Genomic DNA, 27080 nt, shown 5'->3' with positions numbered 1-27080 from the left:
TGGGGGAGAAATCCACCAGTCCAGCACAGCTCCCAAATTCAGGCGTTCCTCAAATCCCCTGGGGCATTTGTTGATCAAGAGTAATCGCCTGGAAGCAGTTCCGGTGGGGAGCGCAGTTTGTCCCTGCTGATGTTAACAATAAACAGTCGCTGTAGGAATTGGCACCACCGCCATGACTCGAGTCAGTTTTCATCTTCGGGACCCACGTCCTGTTCTTCTGCAAATCTGCACGACACAGAAACACCTTCTCTTGGGACTTGTACTGTCTTGGGGTCCTGGAGTCTTGACAGGATCCCCCCAAAGCAGGAGGTCCGTTGCTCTCCACTTCCCTGTTGGGTGGCTCGGGTGACCATTCAACGGTGCATTTTACCGAATATTTATTATTCATTGCTACTTTTTCTTGGCTTTTTCTCTTTTAATGGGGTAAAGCTATTCACCTTTATGCAAACGGATGCCTTAACAGTGAATGTTTGTTTCAACTTGAGCAAGGAAATGCAGAGATCCGGGCTCCAGCTTTCGCTCGCAGACACTCACTGTCAATCATGTTCCCTGTGGCACCAGCACAGGGGGAAAGGCCCACAGCAGGGCTGGAGCCAGGGTTTCCAGATGTTGTGCAGCCCGTCCAGCTGCAGAGGGACCGTGTGGAGCCCCCGCTGGTGCGTCTCCACCGCCTGCTGGACTCGTCTCACCACCTCGTAGAACAAGGGTTCCGTGGCTGGCGTGAGGACGTGGCTCTCGGAAGGGTCTCTCGAGAGATCAAAGAGCAAAGGTGGGTGGTGATGGGTCACCTTCTCCCCAAAGCACGGGCAGACCCCTCTCCCATAGCAGGCGCCGGCTCCCTCGGGCTGGAACTCCGGAGTCATGTAGTGGAGTTTCCATACTCTTCCTCCTGGGGGAAGGACAGGGATCCCAGAGAGCTGACAGAGAGAGACAAAGTGCATTGCTCCAGAGCGGAGTTCTTAGGGACAGCTAGAAGGGAGAAGCCACCCACGTGTCCGTGGATGGATGAAGGATAAACGGAACGTCTTCCAGCCACACGGTGGAATCGTGTTCAGCCAGGAACAGGAATGAAACCCTAATACGTGGATGAAACTTGAAAACATGATGCTCGGTGAGAGAAGTCACGAAAGGGCATGTGTTGTATGAGTCCCTTTATGTGGAACGTCTAGAGCAGGTAAGTCCAGAAGGACAGGAAGTATAATCGATACAGATGGTGGGAAGTTAACTGTGGAGGTTTGTGTGGGTGGAGTCTGGGGTGCACTGCAGGGGCTGCTTTGGGTCCAGGAAATCTGTCTCAGAAGGTGATATTTGACGGAGGACATGAATGTCAACAGTGAGCCAGCCGTAGGGAGATCTAGCCCGTGAAGAGCATTACAAGTGTTTGGAACAGCTCGTGCCAAGGCCCTGGGGCAGGAATGGGCTTAGCTTGTCCTCAGAGCACAGGGAGGTTGGAGGTTGGAGATTGTAAGGTGTCAGTTATCAGAGCTGATGTTGCAGAGACAGGGAAGGGCTAGCTCATGTCTCAGGGAGAAGCTTGGACTTTTTTTTTTGTCATTTTTGCGGCCAGTAGTCTTGGGGAGCCACTCAGCAGAGGCAAAGTGGACCCTGGGAGGCGGAACAGGGTACTGTTCGAGATGCACAGGCGGTAGGAATACACTGCCTATCTTTCTACCTTGAAAAAAATTTGACATATTCATCTGATGACGGAGAGGAGAGAGATCAGAAATGATGCAGTTATAGCGTAAAAGAACCCAGCGTCAGACGGATCAGGACGTGCTAATGAACGCAAAGGTTACAGAAAACCTTCAAAGGCAAGAGCTATCATATGTAATCTAAGAACCCGAAAGTGTAGCAATTAAAATCACCCCCAATTATAATAGTGAGATGGATTGGAAAAGAAGGGAGATTTTAAAAAAAAATCTATAATTCCCTGAAATAAGAGAGATTCCGGGAAGATACCCGTTCAGGGATGTGTCTCCACAATGCTTTGGAGAATCGTTAAGCAGAGTGAGTCACAAGCAGGGTATCGATCTGTGCAAACTCAGGAAGAAAAACCACACCAAGTGCAGGAAGCCAAGTCAGGAAGAGTGGGAGGCAGAGCAAATCACAGAGAGGGAAATACAAGTGAAGAAAAGAGAGGTAGGCAAACTCAGTATAGGTGAGGCGCTCTTATATGAACACGAAGGCAGAAGCCGACATCATTTGCGCTCTTTAACATGAAAGGATCCCATCGTTAATTAATTGCAAGAGCTGGATTTTTAAAATGACAGATAACAGAAAACCTGTGGCAAACTCAGGTGAACATAGCCATTAATATTAAGGTGCTTAAAATACAATGAAATTACTTGGCAAGGACATAGGAGCTTGATGAAGTGAATACTTTTTACATAAGAATAAATAAGTAAAGAAACATAACGTGTTTCTGTTTGGGGCCATCCCGTGTTGCAAAGATACTTATGCCTCAAAGGCAAGGTTAACCGACGCATGCAATGGCATGATGATTAACGTCTCTGTGGGACATATATTTTTTTCTTTTTAAAAGTGGCAAATGATTTTATAGCTCTTTTGAAAGGACTTGGGGGCCAAGAGAGCCTAGAAAATTTGGAGACCCAAAAAGTATTCAGGGAAGTGGCTGCTCTTGTTACAAAGTTATTATTGTTACAAGGAAGATGAAATTGTGTCATTAAGCTAAGGCGGTTAAAACATCTGGACGCACGTCTAGATGAATAGAATAGATGAGAAAAGTCTCAGACATGTACGTATGTGTGAAAGGGGAGGCCTTGTAGAAATAACGGGGAAAAACCTAATCCTACGATTTCCCCGGGAATGCTTAAAGATCACTCCTGTGAGCTCTGTCGCTAGCAGGCTCCCTGCAGGAGTTCTGTCCTGCACAACTTCTCAAAAGAGCTGAATGCACAGAAAAGAGACGTAAACCTCTCTCTTTCAAAAGTGTTTTGTGAGAATCTGCTTTTACGGAGCTCCTGAGTCAACAGCAGGAGAATGAGCTCCAGCCTCAACCGTATCTCGAGGGCAGAGTCTCATCTCCTGTGATAATCCCTTCTCCAAGGAAAGGCAGGAAACCAAGCCTTGGACTTTAATATCCTCCTGCCACTTTTGTTATGAACTGACGCCTTTTGCTATTTTTTTTTTCTCTTCTTCTCCCTTAAAATCAGCAAGCTACTGGCTCCCCTGAGCCACTGCTCATATGTGTGTGTGCATATATGTGTGTGTGATGATAGAAGCTGCACTTCACGTCTCAGGGAAAAGAAAGAAGGAGGTAAAACAATTTCCTACGTGGCGCTTAAACCATACCTAACGACGCCCTTTCCAGATCGTAAGACGATTGACAGGCGACCTCAGAGGGGATGTCGGTGGAACCAGGGAGACATACATTGCCAAGAACTAAATTTTAAAAGCTAGCGAGGAAAAATTCACGCTCTGAAGATGTAGAGAGACCTGAACACGGAAGCCGGGATGTGACGCCCACCCACAGGCTCTGCGGGGGCCCTGTGTTTTGATGCCACCGAGGAGCTCGTTCCCAAAGGGTGTTAGGACGGAGGCCCCCTTACTCACCGTCCCGTTGGTGCCAGCGGGCGGCGTGCAGAAACGTCTCGCAGTAGTGCAGCAGGATCTCGTGGTCCGAGTGCTGGGCCGTCCCCACCAGCAAGGGCAGCAGGTCCCGGCCGTCAATCACTCTGCAGAAAGGCACATGAGGGACTCAGGGATGCTGCAAGGACGTGGGGACCGTCTGTCTCTACAGCAGTCACCTGCCCAGGGCCATGGTCCTGCATTCCCCATGCATCGTGTCAGGGGAAGGAAGGTCGGAGTGTGAGCGTGGGAGAGACAGAGGCGTGCACGAGCCTTGGCAAGCATGCAGTAGCTGCTCGAATCGTTCACGGGAAACTCCATCCTTGGCTAAAAGGATTCCCGGGGGAACCAGCTTGTTTGCCTTCAATGAGTGTCCACTCGGCCTTATTATGAATGCAAAAATAAGACAACCATTTGTCCAAACACCTTTCTGTTTTTACATCGTATTGGGCTTTCAGTCGCTATAGAATACGTTGTATTCTTTAACAAAGCTTCGCACCGGTTCCGTTTCTGGAGAGTTCCTGGACTAGCATTTCCTCCTTTCTGTAGCCTGCCCTTTCTTCCTTTTTAAATACTGCTCGTTTTGCAAAGCCCGGCTCTATCTTCTTGGCATTGCACTTCCCATTTGGGCATCCTTCTTAGCACAGAGGTGGAATCCACCTGTTTGGATTTGCAGGGATAACTGTGCAATTTGCTTTCCAATTAATTACAGGGTCAGTTGCTATGGGGTGGGAAATATATCTGCATCACCTTTTTACTTGTCCGCTCCGGGCTGTCTATAGAGCAAACACCTGCTAATAAACATGTGCTGATGGGACTGGAACATTCATTTTCCACATGGTTGAAGGTGATGACATTTTCCTTTAAGTGGAAAATTTGCAGTGACCTTATTTTTAATTTCTCTTAAATTATTTTGAAAATTTTGCGGGATCTTGCATCTCAAATTTAATCATAAATACCGATGGTATCTTTTTATAGATGCCATGAATTTAGAATAGCAATAAATGGAAGATTTTTTAAAAACAGGATTAATGTTCTCAATCCAGGTAGAAAATTGAGAACCCCAAATAGATTTTGCTTGGTCAAAGTTACCGTGGAAAAAATGAAATAAAAGACAAAATATATATAATCATATATGCACACACATATGTATATGTGTGTCTATATATTAATAAAACCAACCAATAATGTATGGCTAAATTTATTTTACCTTCCAGTGAAATGCATTTGCAATATATATGATAGACAAAAATTTTCTTTTTAAAACACAGAACATGTTATAAATTAAAAAACATGTATTAATGGGCTATTAGAAAAAATCCAACAAGACATGTAATTCAATGTAAAAAAAGAGAAAACAAGAGAAATGTAGAATAAATGTATAAAAATTTTAACAATTGCCAGAGATAAAGCAATGACAATTATAACACATGTATATATAAAAATTATATAACACGTATGTACACATATATATACACACATGTCTAGAAGTATAAATTATGTATATACAAATGGTTTTAAATGATTTTAGGTCTATTATTTTTAATTTAGACACTATCACTTATGGTTGGTAGCAATCTCTAGGGTACAATTTGACAAAATATATCAAGAGATTTGCCCATAACTGGCCATATTATTGACCAAGAAATTCAACTTCTAGAAATTTTTACTAAGGACATAATTGTAATAGGCACTAAAATGGTAACATAGTGTTTTTTTTTTTTTTTTAAGCAGGGCTAATGGGCCACCTATAAGTGGGTAGAAGAAAGAAAATAACTTGAAGTCATTACAATTTTTATCTATGCACAACATATATACATATATATTACAATTTAAATGTGTTCTTCCCTAAGCTATCAAGATTATGAAAAACATTATTTTCTTTCTATTTCCTCTCAAATGATTTTTTATATCTTTTAAGACAAGAGAAATTGGAATCCTATAAAAGTCCCTGCCACCCTGAACCAAAAGTAATGTCTTTCGAATCTTGCATTGTTAGATTTTTCAATGACAATCACGCTTATAATAAACTGTGCTCCACTTAAGCATTAGGAAAAGGGAAATAGACATTTTGTGTATAAAAGGAAACAGACATTTGATCCCAGCATTAAATAATAGAGCCGGGAGTGTTTTCCCAGACACTGATTTCGTGGATGTTTTCTGACAAGGCAGAAGGGACGGTATCATTTCCCTTAAATGTTGATTTCTCTACCCAAAGTTGAATGGCTTCTTTTGGGTGGTTCCGTACCTGTCCTGGGGCACCTGGCCGCCCCCCAGCCGCACCACGGTGGGGAACACGTCCATCAGGCTGGTGGGCTCGGCGATGACGCGGCCGGCCGGCAGCACCCCAGGCCAGCGGAATATCCCCGGCACGCGGATCCCGCCTTCCCAGCCGCCCATGCCTTTGCCCCCTGCGTTTCAACAGAAATGGAAAAAGAAAAAAAGATTAAAAATCAGAAGTAGATGCCTAACTCTGGTTGACTCAACCTTATTTTGCTTCTTCTAAGTCGCTCCCTCTCTTTCTCTGTTTTAATCAAATTACAACATACTATAGTTGCAGAAGATAGATTTTATATTCTTCTATTAACCTGCGTGTTGGTTAGGGTGGATTGGATTAGGGTGAGCCCTTCATCCCAAATGACAGGTGTCCTTAGAGAAGAAGAGACACAGACACAGAGGAGAAGCCACGTGGAGACGGAGGCAGAGACTGGAGTGACGCGGCCACAAGCCCAGGGACGCCTGGAGCCCCCGGGAGCTGGAAGAAACAGTATATTTTGGGGGGCTTTTATTGTTTCTACTACAATGATCATTTGAGTTCTTGTGATTTCTGTCCCTTTGCTTTGACAGCTCCAGATCCTCGCCCTGGCCTCTTTCAGGGTGTATACACACACGTCACCTCTCTTGGATGCACGGTGTGTTTTTGGGTGAGGGACTGTCGGGATGTAGCTGTACCTGCCCACGTGCAGCGAAACTTGCAGAATGGTGGGCTCAGGGACGTGGAGGGAAAATCCTTTTAGAGCAACAGTGTAGCACGTTTAAAAGAGGCCGTCCCAAGGGCGTTGTTCGCGGCACATGAAGATGTTGGGTACAGAGTACATCAACGTGGACAGCACTGAGATTTTGCAGGAATCAGACCCTCGGTGTGAAGAATTTCTTGGAAGGCATTAACTGATTTAATGAGCATGCATATATTTCCTTTCGTGTATGAACTAGACGGGTGCTTCATAGGCATGTCGGCCAACATTGTTCTAAACAACTCTTTCACTGAATAAAAAACAAAGCTTTCTACGTTACAAAAAAAAAGTCACAACAGTGTTAAGCTATGTATATTGAACTGCACGTTTTAGAATCTTTGTGGTGCATCTATAGTGCTAGAATCCTAGTTTGATTGTAATGTGGCCACCTGGGTGCCCACGCTTCTTGGTGACATTGCCCGAATTTAAACTTCAAATCTGAGTCTATCAGCAAAGAAGTAGATACACAAAGTATGGTTTTATACACACAATGAGACAGTGTTCAGCAATAGAAACAAATGAAGCGTTGACACCTGCTACAAGGTGGATGAACCCCAAAAACATTGTGCTAAGGAAATAAGCAACGCACAAAAGGTCACACGTTGCACGATGCTGTTGGCATGAAATGCATAAACAGAGATGGAAAATAAGTGTGTGGCTGCCTGGGATTGGGCACAGTGAAATAGGCAATGACTGCTAGTACAAGATTTCCTTTAGTGGTGATGGCCGCACACCTCTGAGAGTCTACTGAAAAACACTTAATGGTGCAAAAAAAAACCTATCAAACCTGAGCATTGCAAATTATAATTTTTTCCCTGGATAGGAAACGCCAAAGTGTGTGGGCAGCAGCAGTCACTGTCCCGGAATGGCTGGCCCCTTTCCAAGGGAACGGGTGGGAATCGTAGGGAGGAGATGAAGCCCTGAGACACGGCTATGGGCATCTCTCAGCCTTACCTCGGTATATCCCGTTCCAGCCACCGTACTGGTGGTTTCCGTGTTGAGACTCTAAGGAACCCCCGTTGTCCGACGTGAAGTAAACGAGGGTGTCGTTAGTCAAACCTTCCTTGTCCAACGTATCAAGGATCTGTCCTGCAAAGCACAAATGTGTTTGAGGCGGTCAAAATAGAAGAATGTCTTAAACCCAACTATTCGGTGTATGCTTTTGTCAGCGTTTTAGGCAAGCTACCAGGGTGGAAGGTATGTTGGACAAGACAGCAAAACGCACCAGTGAGGCAAACCGAGAGTGCAGAGAAGGAAGGATACGGTGAAAATGCCATCGCCAAAGACCAGTTGTGACCAGCAGTGACTCTGAGTGTCTTAGTGCTACAGGAAAGGGGATTCTGTCATTTGTATAATTCACAGTGCCCTAGAGATTTTTTTAAAAATTAGTTAAGTAGGATTATATTATTTGTATTTCTAACAACAGACAAACCTTTCTCCCAGTGTGCCTGTTGATGAGGGCTGAGTCTGATGGCTGCCCTGTGGCCTCACATCCATCCTCTCCTTGGATGCTTTGACTTGTAACCCACCTGCATCGTTATATTACAGTTTAATTCTTTTGGTTGGGTCTTGCTCTTTTATGTATAAAAAACAGAGTTTTGTCTGTTGTTAGAAATGAAAATATTCTGTCTCCCACATGGGATTAGGACGTGGACATCTTTGGGACATTATTCTGTGTGCCACATGGGATTAAGACACGGACATCTTTGGGGACATTATTCTGTCTCCCACATGGGATTAGGACATGGACATCTTTGGGGACGTCATTCTGTCTACCACATGGGATTGGGACGTGGACATCTTTGGGGACATTATTCTGTCTACCACATGGGATTAGGATGCGGACATCTTTGGGGACATTATTCTGTCTACTACATGGGATTAAGACATGGACATCTTTGGGGACATTATTCTATCTACCACATGGGATTAGGACCTGGACAACTTTGGGGACATTATTCTGTCTGCCACATGGGATTAGGACATGGACATCTTTGGGGACATTATTCTGTCTACCACATGGGATTAGGACATGGACAACTTTGGGGACATTATTCTGTCTACCACAAGGGATTAGGACCTGGACATCTTTGGGGACATTATTCTGTCTGCCACATGGGATTAGGACATGGACATCTTTGGGGACATTATTCTGTCTGCCACATGGGATTAGGACGTGGACAACTTTGGGGACATTATTCTGTCTACCACATGGGATTAAGACATGGACATCTTTGGGGACATTATTCTGTCTGCCACATGGGATTAGGACCTGGACAACTTTGGGGACATTATTCTGTCTGCCACATGGGATTAGGACATGGACATCTTTGGGGACATTATTCTGTCTGCCACATGGGATTAGGACATGGACATCTTTGGGGACATTATTCTGTCTACCACAAGGGATTAGGACATGGACATCTTTGGAGACATTATTCTGTCTACCACATGGGATTAGGACGTGGACATCTTTGGGGACATTATTCTGTCTCCCACATGGGATTAGAATGTGGACATCTTTGGGGACATTATTCTGTCTACCACATGGGATTAGGACGTGGACATCTTTGGGGACATTATTCTGTCTCCTACATGGGGATTAGGACGTGGACATCTTTGGGGACATTATTCTATATTCCACATGGGATGAGGATGTGGACATCTTTGGGGACATTATTCCGTCTCCCACATGGGATTAAGACATGGACATCTTTGGGGACATTATTCTGTCTCCCACATGGGATTAAGACATGGACATCTTTGGGAACATTATTCTGTCTACCACATGGGATTAGGATGTGGACATCTCTGGGGACATTATTCTGTCTCCCACATGGGATTAGGATGTGGACATTTTGGGGACATTATTCTGTCTAGCACATGGGATTAAGACACGGACATCTTTGGGAACATTATTCTGTCTCCCACATGGGATTAGGACGTGGACATCTTTGGGGACATTATTCTGTCTCCCACATGGGATTAGGATGTGGACATCTTTGGGACATTATTCTGTCTCCCACATGGGATTAGGATGTGGACATCTTTGGGGACGTCATTCTGTGTCCCACATGGGATTAGGACGTGGACATCTTTGGGGACACTATTCTGTCTACCACATGGGATTAGGACGTGGACATCTGTGGGGACATTATTCTGTCTCCCACAAGGGATTAAGACATGGACATCTTTGGGGACATTATTCTGTGTGCCACATGGGATTAGGACGTGGACATCTTTGGGGACATTATTCTGTCTACCACATGGGATGAGGACGTGGACATCTTTGGGGACATTATTCTGTCTACCACATGGGATGAGGACGTGGACATCTTTGGGGACATTATTCTGTGTGCCACATGGGATTAGGACGTGGACATCTTTGGGGACATTATTCTGTCTCCCACACGGGATTAGGACGTGGACATCTCTGGGGACATTATTCTGTGTACCACATGGGATCAGGACGTGGACATCTCTGGGGACACTATTCTGTCTACCACATGGGATCAGGACATGGACATCTCTGGGGACACTATTCTGTCTACCACATGGGATTAGGACGTGGACATCTTTGGGGACACTATTCTGTCTACCACATGGGATTAGGACATGGACATCTTTGGGGACATTATTCTGTCTACCACATGGGATTAGGACATGGACATCTTTGGGGACACTATTCTGTCTACCACATGGGATTAGGACGTGGACATCTTTGGGGACGTCATTCTGTGTCCCACATGGGATTAGGACGTGGACATCTTTGGGGACACTATTCTGTCTACCACATGGGATTAGGACGTGGACATCTGTGGGGACATTATTCTGTCTCCCACAAGGGATTAAGACATGGACATCTTTGGGGACATTATTCTGTCTACCACACGGGATTAGGACGTGGACATCTTTGGGACGTTATTCTGTCTACCACACGGGATTAGGACGTGGACATCTTTGGGGACGTCATTCTGTCTCCCACATGGGATTAGGACGTGGACATCTTTGGGGACACTATTCTGTCTCCCACGTGGGATTAGGACGTGGACATCTTTGGGGACGTCATTCTGTGTCCCACATGGGATTAGGACGTGGACATCTTTGGGACATTATTCTGTGTGCCACATGGGATTAGGACGCGGACACCATCCACTTACCCACCATCCAGTCCATCTCCTCCACGTTGTCCCCGTACAGCCCGTGGAGACTTTTTGCGAGGAAGTGCTCCGTAGTCACCAGGGGCGTGTGCACATGTAGAAACGAAACAAGGAGAAGGAAAGGTCTTTGCTTATTTCTGAAAATAAACGCAAAGCCACTAAGGTTACTGTTTTGGTAAAGCAGAGATCAAAGTCCTGCAGACACTAAGCACAGATCTCACTTGTCACGTTCTTACTGTGCTCGCCAAGGGCAAATGCACAAAACCCTCCTTCAACAGGAAATTGTTCTTGTGTTTAAGAATTCCCAAGATGTTGACTTTTCCCTTTGGACATCTATTCAAAAGTCCACAAGTGATTTTGTGCATTTTTTCTCCCTGAATATTATAATTTTCTAACTGTATGAATATATGACAATGCAAAGTTAAAATAACACCAGGCTACTGTCTAAGCTGACAACTTTATCTTGTTCAGTTATTTCAGTCTATTTTTTTACCTCAAATCTTAGCTTAAAGAAAAATTGATGTCACACATTCGGTTTTCTTTATAATTTTGATGCAGTCGTGAGGTTTAGGACATACAATAGTTATCAAAAAACATACTTAAAAAATGGGGTCTATTAGGTTATAAATGTCAGTTGATTTCCTTCCTTTTAGGCAATGCCTCAGTTTCCGCCTCCGTCCACCTGATCTGTATGGTCTAATCTACACCCTTAATGTAAAAAAAATTAAGGCGAAGCTCTCAGTGTTAATTAGAATACATCACCCTCACCTGTTTCCATTTGCAGCTAATTGTCAGTGCTGTTCTTACCTACAGAGGCAGTTCTATCACGCACTCCCCAAGAGTGTCGTGGAACATAATTACAACCTCACTGCCACCAGCTAAGTTGGAGTTTGATGCTATCGCCCTCTTAATTGGAATATCCTCGGTGATAGAGGCGTAAAATATAATTTATTGTAAAGGCTCTTCAGGTGATGTAGTTTGTTATGTTAATTAAACACGGTCCCTGGTGACCCGAGGTTGGGGATGGCACGGGGTTCGCCTGAGAGCAGGAGCTGCAAACTCCAACCGACCTGGAACAAAGTTTGCATGCAGGGGGTCCCCAACCTATGGCGACTTGTATAATGATTTCATTACACATTTCAACGTGATCATAATAGAGATAATGTGCTTGAATCATCCTGAACCCCTCCCACCCCCGGTGCATGGATAACTTGTCTTCCCTGAAAACAGTACCTGGTGGTAAAAAGGTTGGGGACCACTGTTTTTGCATGGACACAAGTCACAGGGCTCAAGTGACCATCATGGATGTCCTCCCCCCCCCCCAAAAAAATGTGAAAACAAAGTGTTTTTTGGGTCATGCCCATTCCATCCTTCAGGTACCAACCAGAGAAAACTATTTAGGGCGTGTTTCAGCCCCGAGCTGAGCCGCCCCGTGCACACCTTTTGAGAAAGGACGCGACCTCCTCCAGGAGGAGGGACGTGGTTCTCTGGAAGCGCATGGGCTGCTCGGTGATGCTGTGGTCCCTCATCAGAAAGCAGTCCGCGTGCACAATCAGAGTCCCCAGGCACTGTGCGGCTGTGAACAGGAGGATGGCCACGACGGCTAAGCAGAGGACCGGCGTCCACGGGACGGGCGCCAGGCGGGTGAGCTTCCCGGCGGCCAGGGTGAGGGCGGCCAAGGCCACGGCGTGGAAGCAGAGGCTGAGCTTGCGCTCCAGGGCCGCGCGCTTCTCGGAGAGCTCCCAGCCGGCGCAGTCGCCCATCATGGAGAACGGCATTCCGTAGAAGCGCCCGAACCCGTGCTGGAGCGGGTGGTGGCAGTGGTCGGAGGAGGAGTCACAGTTGAGACCCAGGTGCCATTTTCCTGAGGGGCAAGAACAGATGTGGGTGTGACAACGGGGGGACCCTCTCTGGGTAAGTGGAGTTGGGGTGCTGGCCGCACTCCGGGCGCTGTGCTGGCCGCTGCGGTGGGGTAGGGATGCGGGGAGGTGCGGGTGGCCTTAGCTATTACTTGCACCATAACCAGGACGTGTCATTTCAGGGCAGTGAGGACTCTGTGTGGCAGCGTTACCTGGTAGATTAGTTTCCCACGACAGGTGCAAGAAATTACCAAAACTGTGGCTGCTTCTAAACAACAGAGATTCATCCTCTCCCAGTCCCGGAGCCCAGGAGTGTGAGACGCAGGTGTCTCGGGGCTGTGCTCCCTCCGCAGGCTCCAGGGGAGGCTCCTTCCTGCCTCTTCCGGCTCCTGGGGGCTCCAGGCGTCCCTGGGCTTGTGGCCGCGTCACTCCAGTCTCTGCCTTCTTGGTCACAACACCTTTTCCCACCTCCCTCTTAAAAGAACACTTGTCTTTGCACCTGGATAATTTAGGCTCATCCCTTCACTTCAAGATTGTTAACTTAATCGCCTCTACCAAGACTCTATTTCCATACAGGGTAATATTGTCTGGTTTCAGAATTTAGGATATTTTGGGGGACTATTATTTAGTTTAGTTTACTGCACGTGGGTTGGTAATCGTCTGTGGTAGAACAACAATGAAGGAACAGACTGTTCCGAGAGCTCCATGTGATATAGCCAGTACGGGCAAAACAATTGGGGGTTTTGGAATTGTTCCTTGCTTTGCTAAACCACCCCGATAGCGGCCATGGTCCAGGTGGGTGGAAGGTTTTACAGAGCATGACTTTCAACTTCTTAGGAAAATTTTAGCTTCTATGCTGCCAGTATGAGGATGTTGATAAAGAAAACTTGCTGGCCGGACACGGTGGCTCATGCCTGTAATCCTAGCACTCTGGGGGGCCAAGGCGGGAGGAGAACTTGAGGTCAGGAGTTCGAGACCAGCCTGAGCAAGAGCAATACCCTGTCTCTACTAAAAATAGAAAAATTAGCCATGGTGGTGCATGCCTGTAGGTAGTCCCAGCTACTTGGGAGGCTGAGGCAGGAGGATCGCTTGAGCCCAGGAGTTAGAGGTTGCTGTGAGCTAGGCTGACACCACTGCACTCTAGCCAGGACAACAGAGCAAGACCCTGTTTCAAGAAAACAAACAAACAAAAACACAGGGGAGGTCTCATTCTGTTTTGTAGCATGGAGGCTGCCTCATTCATATAAAAAAAATTTAAAAAATAATGAAAGAAAAAAAAAAGAGTCTGGGCACGGTGGCTCACGCCTGTATTCCTAGGACTCTGGGAGGCCGAGGCGGGTGGATAGCTCGAGGTCAGGAGTTTGAGACCAGCCTGAGCAAGAGTGAGAGCCCATCTCTACTAAAAATAGAAAGAAATTATCTGGCCAACTAAAAATATATATAGAAAAAATTAGCCGGGCCTGGTGGCGCATGCCTGTAGTCCCAGCTACTCAGGAGGCTGAGGCAGGAGGATCGCTTAAGCCCAGGAGTTTGAGGTTGCTGTGAGCTAGGCTGACACCACGGCACTCTAGCCCGGGCAACAGAGTGAGACTCTGTCTCAAAAAAAAAAAAAAAAAAAAAGAGACACTCTCCACCCCAATGCTGTCTGCCATCCAGAAAACCTCATGCAATTTCCCAAGGTTTATCCCATGAACATAGCCTCTTCTATCTTAAAATATAATCATAGTCTATTGGACTTTATATGCAGTGTATTAGCTACTCACATTGTTACCCATAAATGGTACTGTAAATAAAAATCATTATTACAACATGATAATTATGATGGCAACTTGGCCCCCTCTTAAACTATTTGTGCTTAATTTTATTTTTCATTCAATTCATGACACAGTTTTTCAACATACAGAAAAATAAACATGTTGTTTATGGAAGCAGAGAGAGTTACTAAGCCTTGATGGCATTGCAGATAGCATTATGGAAATTTTAGACAGAAGAGTATATGGTTTCTTATTTGTTTAAAATCACGGTACATCAGCACCTTGTATAAAATGCCAAATATGCTGTTTCTTGAGCATCTACTTTGTACCCAACAACCTGGAAAGTAACACGGTTTCCACAAACATGCAGCTTTCTGTCTACTGGAAAATACCAGAGCACACCACAGATTTTATTTCCAAACTTTTTAGCTGAGCATACTTTTCCAATAAAAGTAATGTGCTTAACACTTAAAAAAAAAATGCACATACCTATTAGTCCAGTAGCATAGCCTTTGTCTTGCAGTATTTTTGCAAAAGTTGTCTCATTTGTTGGAAGGCCTCCAGATACTCCGGCCCACTGAAGAACACGGTAACCATTGCTGGAAACCATACCTTTGAACAATCAATCATTAAAAATAATATACTGTTATACATTTGTTTTTTTGTTTGTATGTTCATTATTAATTAAAAAAAAATACCTGGTGAAATTCTCCATTATTTAAAATGAAACTGAAAATTTACTTCTTACGTGGGTTTATCTTATGGGTTGCATTTTGGGCAGCAAAAGAAATGATCAATTTACTGAAAAAGTTAAGAAGATGAATTGTCCTGTGATGTGCAGGTTATAAAGAAAAGAATTGAATAAAAAAGGAATGAAAATTAAAGATGGTTTTATGATTTCATCATAGTCTTGATATCATCCTGTGGTTCCCAAACTTCTCTGCACATTGAAATCAAGTGGGAAGTTTTACAATATTCTGATGCTTGGTTGTTGCCTCAGAGACTGTGGTTTTTGTTGGTCAGGGGTGGAAGGTGGGCTTTGGAAAGGTTAGATGATTCTAACGCGCTGACAAGGTTGCCATTGAGAAGATACTTTGTAGCTCACAGTGCTGACAAGGTTGCCATTGAGAAGATACTTTGTAGCTCACAGTTCCGCAGAGGCCAGGGGTGGGGGAGTCATACAGGGAAGCACCAGGGTTGTTCAGGGGGATGCGACTGGGGGTGGGGGGGTGGGGAGGGTGGTAGTGAGGGAGAGGAATGGGAAAAGGACTTTATTGTATTTTTTTTTTTTGAGACAGAGTCTTGCTCTGTCACCTGGGCTAAAGTGCAGTGGTGTCATCACAGCTCACAGCAACCTCAACCTCCTGGGCTCAAGTGATCCTCCTGCCTCAGCCTTCCCGAGTAGCTGGGACTACAGGCGTGCAACACCACAACTGGCTAATTTTTCTATTTTAGTAGAGACAGGGTCTTCCTCTTGCTCAGGCTGGTCTTGAACTCCTGAGCTCAAGCCATCCTCCTGCCTCAGCCTCCCAGATTGCTGGCATTACAGGTGTGAGCCACCACACCTGGCCTATTGAAGTTTTTAATGGGAAGAAATAGGCAAGGCAAAACAGGCAAACTTAAGATTGGCTGGTTTGAATCATTTCAGTGGGCTCTGGGCAGCAGGGGCTGTTCCTAGTTGGCTGCCACCTGACCCTGCAGTAATTAGCGCAGGGGAATAGTGGCCCCAGGAATGAGAATCTCATACAGGAGGCAGTTGGGGTGTGGGCTGTGGATTGGCCCGTTTGCCTAGGAAAGGAGCACCCACAGGTGAGTCATTTGCTGTCTCTAGCCCTTGGCTGGCCTTGCAAGGAGCGTTCTCTCTAGGGTCAGGCAGGCCCCAACATGTCAAAGCATCATGATATAAAAAACAAAAACCGTGATCACTACACCAGGCTGCACCCCAGACTAGCGAGCTCAGCCTGCCCGAGGGTGGGTCGCTGGTGTGGATGTTTCGGTGAAGGTCTGCAGTGATTCCATTGTGCGGCCGTGGTTAAGAACCACGTTCTCGGAAGATGCTCTGTGCTTCCAGGCCATTTGGATAAATGTAGCTCAGTGTGCTCAGAGAGCATCGATCTGGTTTGCAGAGTGAACATGGTTCTCAGCGATCATCATTTGGGGACTTGGAGAATCCTTTCTCAGGTTTTCCAAAACACTGAGGATGAATTCCGGTTCAATGTGGGCTAGCGGGAAGCTGGATAGCTCTGAGCCACAGCAAGGACAGTTGTGCGGGGGGCTGTTTTGGTTTAAGTTGGCCGGGATTCCTTCTTCCTTGGGGCAGGAGACGAGTTGCCAGAGACCCACATGCGTGACAGTCTGCAGGGTCACTTTGATGTGACCACCGTCAGTCCCCTGTTATTCAAACACAACTTTAGTGTTGCTGTGAAGGTCTTTTGTAGAAGTGGTTCACATGTATACTCAGCTGACTTTAATGACAGGAGATGGCTCTTGATGATAGGGGTGTACGTCATCTGATAACACTGCAGGTCTGAATGGCCAACACTGAGGTTCCCGGATACAGACTAATCCTGCCTCAAGATGCAGCTCCCACCCCTGCATGAGTTTCCAGCCAGAAGGCCTGCCCTGCAGATTTTGGACTGGCCAAATCCCCCAAGTACATGGTGCAATCTCTTAAAAATCAATCTCTTTTAGGTAGATAGCTAGGTAGGCAGACAGACATGGATAGACAGATTATTGCTGGGTGATAGATACATGATAGACAGATGACAGGTAATAGATGATAGATGGATGGGTGGATGGACAGGTAGATCCTCTGGGTTCTGTTTCTCTGGAGAGTCCTGACTCAGGCAGGGTCTGACTCTCCCCCTGGAGAGTCTCAGCCTCTGTGTCAAAGCATAGACAAATGCTGAGGACACCGCTCGGACTTCCCAAGGTTTGCTCTACTCTTTGCCCAACTCTCAGGGACACAGAGAATTTTAACCAAAAAAAAAAAAAAAAAAAAACAAACACAGCAGAACTTTCTGCCCAAAAAATCTACAAGACTTACAGGGCACAAATGGGATGGTTTTGGAACCCCTGTGGTGGAACAAGAGGAATGTTCCACCAATATATGTCATTCTTTAGATCCATCCTGGAGGTCTCTTTTCATCCACAGAGAACGAAAGAAATTTTCTTTCCATGCGTTGGACAGATGTGGGAAGACAACCCACAGGGACTCCTACCTCTTCTTCTTCAGATTAAACATATCTGGCTACTTAAACTTTTGCATGAGCACAGTCAAGATATTTCTTGATAAGCCCCTACTAACTGTTCTACTAGGGATTGGCAACTATAGTCCCTGGGCCACATCTGGACTTCTACCCATTTTCAGACCCCCGAGGAGTGAAGAATGGCTTTGTGCATTTTTAAATGGTTGGGAAAGAAATAAACAGAAGTATATTTCATACCATGAGAAATGATACGGAGTTAAAACTTGCATGTTTATAAATAAAGTTTTGTTGGGACACAGCCATGTCTATTTATGCACGTATTCCCTATAGATCCTTTCAAGCTACAGCAGAGGTGAGCAGCTGCAAGCAGAGACTGGCTGAAAAATGGAAGATATTTAGTAACCTGCCCTTAACAGAAAAAGTTGGCCCATCCCTGTTTTATGTAGTTCTGCACACCGAGGAAAGCAATCGAATGGGTAACACCTGCCCAGGTAACCCGGTTACCTGTGGGGCTGTCTATTCTTACTGACTGCAGTCTGATGGTGAGAATGTGCCGGGTTAGATCACGCTCTTCCCACTGTGCCAGAGGACCCGCTCTTTACTATCTCTGTAACCGGAGTTGAGGGGAGCACGTGGTTAGTTGTGAAGAAAGACCAACCTGTTCGAACAGGGTACCTGCCGGTGAGAAAAGCAGCCCTACTTGGCGTGCACACAGACGCGGCGGCAATGTGCTGTGTCAGCATGACTCCTTCTTCTGCAAGGCGGTCGATATTTGGAGTCCTAGGCGGGGAAAAATTACCAGCTTTATTCCTTAAAAAACAAACAGGTTTTTCATAAGCATGGAGAGCCACACACTGCTCCATCAAAAGTCTGCCGGCCATTCATTGTTTAATGATTGAAGATGTTCTCAGGTCCCATGACCAAGAAACAGGAAAAAATGCTCCATGTCTGTAATCATCAGGGAAATGCAAATCAAAACCGCAGTGAGATATCACTTAACTCCAGTGAGATTGGTATATATGAAAAAGTTCCAAAACAACAAATGTGAGTATGGATGCGGAGAGATAGGAACATTCACGCATTGCTGGTGGGACTGCAAACTAGTGCAACCCCTGTGGAAAGTAGTATGGAGATACCTCAAAGAAATAAAAGTAGAACTACCATTGGATCCAGCAATCCCACTACTGGGTATTTACCGAAAGGAAAAAAAGACATTCTATAAAAAAGACATCTGCACTCGAATGTTTATAGCAGCACAATTCACAATTGCAAAGATGTGGAAACAACCTAAGTGCCCATCAATACGGGAGTGGATTAATTAAATGTGGTCTGTGTACACCATGCAGTTCTACTCAGCCACAAAAACAGTGGTGATCTAGCACCTCTTGTATTATCCTGGGTGGAGCTGGAGCCCATTCTACTAAGTGAAGTATCACAAGAATGGAAAAACAAGCACCACATGGACTCACCATCAAATTGCAAATAATTGATCAACACTTATGTGCACATATGGACATAACATTCATGGGAAATCAAGCAGGTGGAGGGGCAAGGAAGGGATGGGTAGATTCACACCTAATGGGTATAATGCATGTCATATTTTGGGGTTGGGGACATGTGCACCTGTCTGTCGGAAGCAAAGTCTTTCAGCAGGGGAGCAATGCAATCATGCCTGAGTGGGTAGGCTTGGTCGATATCCGTGTTCGGTTTGCAAGCAACAGAAGTGATTTTTAAAACATTGTCTATCCCATACGGGGTGCATATAAATTGTATTTAAAACAGAAATGAGTAGTCATAGGTAGGATGCGTTTGAGCTGGGGTTAGTGCAGGCATGAGAAGAAGTAGGATTTAGAGGGTGTTAGAAGAAGCAATGTGTGCAGAGCTCTAAGATTGGACTACTGCCCACACCAAGGGTTAGTGGCTTCTCTTTCTTCTGGTCTCTGCAGTGCAGGCACCAGAGAAGAGCAATCCTCCTGTTCCTTGCCTCATGGTGCTGTTGCCATAGCAGCCAACGTCTCCAATGCCAAGGTCGTCCGCCATCAGCAGAAGCATGTTCGGCCGGGAGCCAGGTACGTCACCGCAAGTGGCAGGCGTCAAACCCAATAGCACACCCAGGGTCGCAGCCAGACAGCTCCTGAAACACAAGCTACCCGCGGACACGTAACTCTCCTTCCCGTCTCGTTCCCAACAATTCCCTAAGTGGGAATCTGGCGTCACCATTTTAGGGGATTTTGACATTATTTTCACACGCTAGAATAGCTCTGAGAGCATCTCTTAGGCATTTGATCTATTTTTTTTTTTTTTCCTGGTTAAAAATGACTCATACTGTGGATGGTTTTCTTTGGACTTTAAGCCTTTTATCTGGGAAGCTCTGGCCTCTGTTGGTAAGGGATCGTACTCAGGGATTAATGGGAAGCCTTATTCGTGGCTGCTTAGAATGTGTGGATCGGATTTCCAGAACAGCTAGTGCTCTTTTTCCTCCTCATTCTTTCTTAAGCAAGTAAACTGAGTCAGACTTAGGTACTGGTGGCACCTTGTTAGGTATTGGACCACCTGGAAGAGCAGAAAAGACGTGCACACTCAAGGCAGGGGAAGACCACAGCGGGCTGGTCATTGTGAGTCTGTGAAGAGTCTCTGGGCATTTGAGCTTGAATGCAAACATTCCAAAGACTGACTTTTTTAGCCCACTGGTATCTCACGAGAACGGGGTCTTTCGAGGCGGTGGAGGGTCCAGCCTGCAGCGGAGACCCCTGGTGGTTGCCTTCCATGAGGAAGCGTGGCCGCAAGGGCTTAGTGGCTTCCACCCAGCCACCATTATTGCTATTTTTGTTTTGTGGATGCCACCGTGGGCATGCACGTAGACAGCAGGGCAGTGGTGTGCCAGTTCCCCAGTGTGATAAAGTAGAGGCGTGATCTTAGTCTCCAAGAAGGTGTGTAAGGTGGGGATCCCAGAAAACCAGACACCTGGCCCGTGGCAGCGCTGAACGCCCACCTGGTGTGAGGCTGCTTGGGGCAGCCGCAAGGTAGGGGAGCGTGCGCTTCCGTTAAGCACAGGTCCCCAGTGTGATCGATTACTGAGTGCGTGAGGCCGCCCAGTAATCAATGCATTCTGAGAAAGCCACAGAGGAGAGGCAGAGGCAGGAAACAGAATATCAAGGAAGGGGCATCATCCTCCCTTACCAAGAGTGGTCCAGATGTAGCATGGTCTCTCTTCTCTTTTTACACCCTGTAAGAAATAAAGACGTTCATAATAACGCAGGCAGCAGAACCTGGACTAATCACAGGTAAAATAGCAAATTCATAACCAGAAAGGGGAACTTTGATTCTCTTTCATAATAACGACACCAAAAACACCTTAAAACAAGGAATCACGTCTCGTAAAGGAATGCTCTCGGGGAGGGAAAAGGCATTAAAAAGTTTGCATACTCGGTTAAGGATGTAAAATGTTACTTTAAACAAAAACAGATGAGAACTATTTGGGGCTTTGCTGCCCAGGTGGTTTCTGTTACAACTTCTCCACGCGGCTGTGGTAGCATGGGAAGGGGCTGGAGGTGACACCTCGGTGACTAGGTGTGGCTGTCTTCAATGCAGCCTAGTTGTGGAGACTGTCAGGTGCCCAGGCCATCGGCTGGGGCAGGGCCAGGCTCGGGCAGAAGGAGACGCCATGTGCCAGACTTATCTGGTTGTCGATATATGGTCTGCCGCGTCCGCAGGAGGGAAGTTCTCAGTTGGTTTAAAGCTGGGTACACTTGGACAAGGGCTAGAAACAAGGCAAGGACCGTTTATCCACTGGCTTGGTTTATACATTTTCCGGAAGGATTTTAGTGGCGTGAGAGCCCTTGAACTTGGGGGACGGTTTTGGTTCTCCAAGGTTGTGTATAGGTGGGTGACGTGATGCTCTGTGGTTTTCCCACTATTGTGGTTGATAGCTTTACGTGTCACCCAGAGGTCAGAGTGCACATCAGGGTTCACTCCTGGTGTTTTATGTTCTGTGGGTTTGGACAGGTGTATAATGACATGGACCCCTCACTATAGGATCATGCAGAATCGTGTCACTGCCCCCAAAATCCTCTGAGCTCTGCCTGTTCGTCCCTCCCTCCCCTAATACCTGGCAAGGCCTGAGCTTTCTACTGTCTCCATAGTGTTGCCGTCCCCAGAATGTCTTAGAGTCGGAATCGCAGTCTGTAGCCTTTTCAGATTAGCTTCTTTCATTTCGTCATATGCATCTAAACTTCCTCTGTGTCTTTTTTTTTTTTTTTGAGACAGTGTCTCACTCTGTCACCCAGGGTAGAGTGCAGCGGCATCAGCTTAGCTCACAGCAACCTCACACTCCTGGGCTCAAGGGATCCTCCTGCTTCAGCCTCCCGAGTAGCTGGGACTGCAGGCACACGCCACCACACCCAGCTATTTTTACTTGCCCGGCTAATTTCTTTCTATTTTTTTTTTTTTTTAGTAGAGATAGGGTCTTACTCTTGTTGAGGCTCAACTTGAACTCCTGAGCTCAAGCGATCCTCCCGTCTCGGCCTCCCAGAGTGCTGGGATTACAGGCGTGAGCCACCGCGCCCAGCCTCCTCTGTGTCTTTTCATGGTTTGACGGTTTCTTTTTAGCGCTACATACTATTTCGGTGTCTGGATACACCCGAGTTCATTAGTCCGTTCACCTCTGGAATCGAGGACATCTTGGGTGCGTCGGGTTTGGGCTGCACCTGTCATCTGTGCAGTGTGGAGGGAAAGCCCTGTGATGGCGCCACCGCGTCCTGACAAAACGGCCCCAGGTGTGAGCCCAGGGACTTTCAGGGCAGACGATGGGGCAGTTGGTTCCCCGAGGACAGACACACCCCAGCTGCTCGAGCTTTGAGGACGTGTTTGTGTCTGTCTCCTTCAGCACACAGGGACAATGCTAACACGGGATCTGAGTGTCCCACAGAAGCCTGGTGACGCTGGACCAGAGATCCACAAATGACAAGTCTCTGCAGACCTGCAGGTGAGTTAGAGGGGACTCCAGGTGGCACCAGCCCCCTGGCCCTGTGTCGCCAGGTCCTGTCTCCCTCCCTGGCTCCATGGCATCTTGTCTCTCTCAACCCCCCCGTGCAAAGGCACGAGTGACAAACACCGGCTGCGAGTGTTTTTGTTCTGAAAGATCCCTGCCTGCAGACAGAGCTGGGAGGGTCTGTCTGAAGGAATAGGACTTCACTCACCACTGTAGCGTGTGAGGGAAACAGCTGACCCCCTGGCCCCTCCGATTCCCCGAAAAGCGTAGAGGCCGTGGTGTAACAGCAGAAAAGGGATGAGATGAAAGATGAGTGCTAGGGTCCCTGGAAGCAAGAGGTGGCCTTGGGGGCATTGCCAGGGCCTGACCCCATGTGGCCCGTGCATGGGGCAAGCTGCCATGCTGGGTTTCACCATCGGGTGGCCACAGGAGTGACCTGGTCAGATCCCATTTTCAGAAGGCTCTGGTTGGCAGGGGGGAGGGGGTTTGCCAGGTCTACAGGGCTGCGAAGCCCCTGGGGAGTAAGTGGGGAGAGAATAGAAGGGCTCGGAGACTCCACCTTGTATTTCTTACCCCCACCTTGGGTGGGGCTTCGCTGGGGTGAGGCTTCAGGGGCAAAACCTGTTTCCTGAGAAAATTAATGGGCTTTAAGAACCAAGAAAAATGCTGATCGCGTGTGAAGTTATAGGAGAGGACAGAAGAGCCACGTGCGCTCTGTGATATTGTGTTTATGTGGATGCAAAGACCGGAAGAAAATTGAGCAAACTGTCCAGAGATTTATCCATGAGGGGCAGGAAGGAGGGAATTTGGGATCTTTTCTCTGGCTCTGGACTTCAAGTCATCTTCAAGAGAAGTGAATTCTTGTAGGGATCCAAAAAAAAATATTATGCCCCAAAAGTTTTGTTTTTCTTCCTTTTTTTTTTTTTTTTTTTCGTGAGTCACCCTGGGTAGAGTGCCATGGCATCAGCCTAGCTCACAGCATCCTCAAACTCCTGGGCTCAAGCAATCCTCCTGCCTCAGCCTCCCGAGTAGCTGGGACTACAGGTGTGCTCCACCATGCCCAGCTAATTTTTCTGTGTTTGGTAGAAACGGGGTCTTGCCCTTGCTCAGTCTGGGCTGGGGGAGTTTTCAATGACCATGTATTGATGTAGTACATGTACAACTTTAATGAAAGCAAAAAAAGGAGAGAGAGAGAGAGAAGAAAATCTCTCAAATGGAAACTTCTTAGGGCTCCAATTGAAGAAACAGAAATAATTCTAGAAATAGAAACAAGCTAGATGTTGAAAAAACATTGGATAAATTCGACATCCATTCATGATAAAAAAAAAAACCTCTCAAAAAATTGGGTGTAGAAGAAACATACCTCAATACGATTAAAGCCATATACAACAAGCTCATACTGAATGGAGGGAAAAACTGAAAACCTTTTCTCAAGATCTGCAACAAGACAAGGATGCCCACTCTCACCACTGTTATTCAATCCCGCACTAGAAGTCCTAGCCAGAGCAATTAGACAAAAGAAAGAAATAAAGGGCACCCAGGTTGGAAAGGAAGAAGTCAAATTATCTTTGTTCGCAGATGACATGATGTTCTATTTAGGATAGACATGCTTGAACCTCTGACTCAGTGGGCAAAGCCAATATGTGTAACCTAAACTTTTGTACCCCTGTAATATGCTGAAATAAAATAAAATAAAATAATCCACCAAAAAGCTCTCAGAACAGATAAACAAATTCAATAAAGTAGCAGGACGCAGAAGCCCACATACAAACATCAGTGACATCTCTATGTGTGAACAGAGGACAATTTGAATTGGGAATAAGTTAGCTAAGTTAGTACAATAAGAGGTGGGGAAATAAGAACTTTAAATTGCTTTACCTCTGACAAATTTCCTGTCTATTAAAAAATCAAACAAGCAAACGAGGTATCATCTGAGATCTGATGTTTAGAGAACAGAGGCAGGACGTGTGTGTACACTCTGTTCTTGAGATTTTTGTTTTGCTTGAGGGTGGGCAGAATTTTAATAGTCTCACAAGCAGAGAGGGAGGGATTTAAAGTTGTACATGGAGAGAAAACTAGACCAACTGAGAATTTTAATACCTGACTCAGCTTTGTTTGACCTTTGATGACAGCGCTGATGTCCAGTAAACAAGGAATACAAGCAAAATACTGTATAAGTGTACCTAGTAAGGAAACCCCAAAACCCCAAAACAAAACAAAATATGGGGATACCATTTACAGCAATCCTGCCCAGCAGTGGTTCACCCCTGGGAGTGGAGATTCAGGAAAGCTATTCTTTTTCCAATTTCCGCTCCCCATCCATCCCCACAATGAATATGTATTTCTTTTATAAATAAAGAGATGGGAAATAAAGGCAGTGAATGCGTTTGATTTTGGATGCCGTGAGATTGAGGTGATGCAGAGAGTGGGGCTTCTCCTGGAAGTTTGAAAATATATCCACCCTTCCGCAGGAAAGAACTGAATTCCCAGGACTCTAAGTCATGGTGACTTTTCTGCTTTGTGTATGCAGACGGGGCCATTTGTCAGGGACAGAAAAGGAAGCTGGAAGACACTTGCTGCCCAGGGCATGGGCATGGAGTGAGAATTCAGTGTGGACTGTGCCTGAATATTCATTCACAAGACTCCCTTCACCCCGTGATTTCCTTCTGAAGCCCCAGATCAAAGATAGGAAGATTCCCTCCCAAAGGAAGCAAGCTTGAGTGCAGGGAGCATTTGCACAGTGCTTTGGGCTGGGAATGATTGACCTCACGTTTGTTTTTCCATGGGGTTGGGGGAGGTTGAGATTAGATGGATGAAAAGCAAAGACTCCTTGGATGTCCCAGCATGGGGGAGCTCAAAGCCACACCTGCGGCCACCAAATCAGGCGGTCACTCTCCTTATTTTTTAACGTTAGCCTGTAGAGGCTGTGTGCTGTAACATCATTTAGCCATGCAATACTGATTTAAAGAAAAAAAAACGTAACAGAACCAGAAAAGACCAATGAGGCAGTCAACAGGTTCTAAGCCCTGCCATGAACGTGGTCGGACAGCTACTGCTCTCTCTGGAGTTGAACCCTACAAAACGGCCTGTATTCAATAACCATTCTTGACCTGCAAGGACGGCTGCTTAGTGGAGTTCAGCCTGATCGATTGCTCTTCCCAACTTTGGTTAAACAGCCGCAACCCTGCATCTGTGAAAAATCACCTACCAGACATTGTGTCCTGGTCTCACCTCCTGTTCGTGTGGGGGATGAAACCACCCAGTCGTCTCATGAGCGAAACGTCCGGGCACACGCCCTACCTGGCTTGTGTTGACAAGCGGATGATTTTCCTGGCACCTCTTACGGTGAATATTAGGTGGGAGGTGTTAGGAATGCTTTCTTTCTTTTTGCAGACAGTCTTGCTCTGTCGCCTGGGCTGGAGTGCAGTGGCATCATCATAGCTCACTGCAGCCTCAAACTCCTGGGCTCACGCGATCCTCCTATCTCAGCCTCCCGAGTAGCTGGGACTACAGGCACATGCCACCATGCCTGGCTAATTTTTCTATTTTTAGTAGAGACGGGGGTCTCGCTCTTGCTCAGGCTGGTCTCGAACTTCTGACCTCAAGAGATCCTCCCATATCAGCCCCCCAGAGATCCTGGGATTACAGGTGTGAGCCACTGTGCCAGCCAGGAACACTTTCTTTTCCTACCACTAAGATGCACTCTACCTGTAGTTGGTTCCACTTTGTGGCAACAAATCTTAAATCATTACCATGTAGGGAGCCTATAGGAATATTTTCATTTGTATATTCATATATATTATACATTATATACATTATACCTTTTGTACATATATATATTTACATACATGCATTTGGGTTGAGAATGATGGACTCTTGGGAATATGAATGGATTATATAAAAAATATGCAAATATATAATGAATTATATATAATTTTTTTCCTTTATAAAAGTATGCATATATATTCGCCTTTATAAAAATTAGTAGGTATGAATATATTCCTTTTTTTTTTTTCCAGAAAGAAACATATTATGGGCAGCTTCTGACTTTCGTGGGGAACATGACTAACTGTGTTTATTTTCTCTGGCTGGTTGTATTTGAGTCAAAATACAGCATCCTCAATCATGGTTGCAGCGTTGCACGAGATATAGTTATACATCAATTCTGTGGCCGGGCTCGTCAATGATATGGTCTATCTATTTAGCGACATGAAAGAGCCTATTTTTCCCTTCCAAGGAACTCTGCACTTTAACCCTTAGAGTGCTGTATGCTTTGCTGCAGACTGACTCCTTGCTCCCGGATAAAAAGTCCCCACAAGGAAAACCACAGAAAAAGACAAAGAAACACGGTCCAAATATGACCCATAATCTAGCCTTTGATTCTCTTCCAGGCGACAGAATCACAGACTTCCTTCCCCGCCCTGACCTCAGCCCCGGGCAGCAAGCCTGGCTTCTCTGTTCCATCATAAACGGTTGGCTGGCCTGGTTGGTCTCCCCTCCCCCCCT

At 46.1% G+C, this 27080-nt stretch overlaps 1 protein-coding gene across 1 annotated transcript; it reads right to left on the bottom strand.

Moving 5' to 3' along the window:
* Positions 1-536: 536 nt before the first annotated feature.
* ARSL (arylsulfatase L) lies at positions 537-26873 on the bottom strand. Its single transcript, XM_069464322.1, has 11 exons — positions 26863-26873; positions 20765-20797; positions 19569-19730; positions 18243-18364; positions 14865-14987; positions 12203-12626; positions 10763-10899; positions 7557-7691; positions 5837-5999; positions 3574-3695; positions 537-889 (listed from the first exon to the last, which is right to left on the bottom strand). Exons 2-11 carry the CDS (start codon positions 20785-20787, stop codon positions 537-539), a joined length of 1764 nt encoding a protein of 587 aa, XP_069320423.1. The 5' UTR covers positions 20788-20797; positions 26863-26873.
* Between the last annotated feature and the right edge of the window lie 207 nt (positions 26874-27080).

This window comes from Eulemur rufifrons, chromosome 30 (assembly GCF_041146395.1).
Source record: "Eulemur rufifrons isolate Redbay chromosome 30, OSU_ERuf_1, whole genome shotgun sequence".
Lineage (NCBI taxonomy): Eukaryota > Metazoa > Chordata > Mammalia > Primates > Lemuridae > Eulemur > Eulemur rufifrons.
Note: the sequence above shows the minus strand (reverse complement) of the source record. Positions and strands in the feature narration are given on the sequence as shown.

Coding starts and splice junctions, on each gene's coding strand:
- ARSL (XM_069464322.1), bottom strand. CDS start 20,787: ATGCTACATCTGGACCACTCTTG. Junction 10,900..12,202: donor GTCGCGTCCTTTCTCAAAAG/GTGTGCACGGGG, acceptor GTTTATTTTCAG/AAATAAGCAAAGACCTTTCC. Junction 3,696..5,836: donor GGCCAGGTGCCCCAGGACAG/GTACGGAACCAC, acceptor GCCTTTCTGCAG/AGTGATTGACGGCCGGGACC.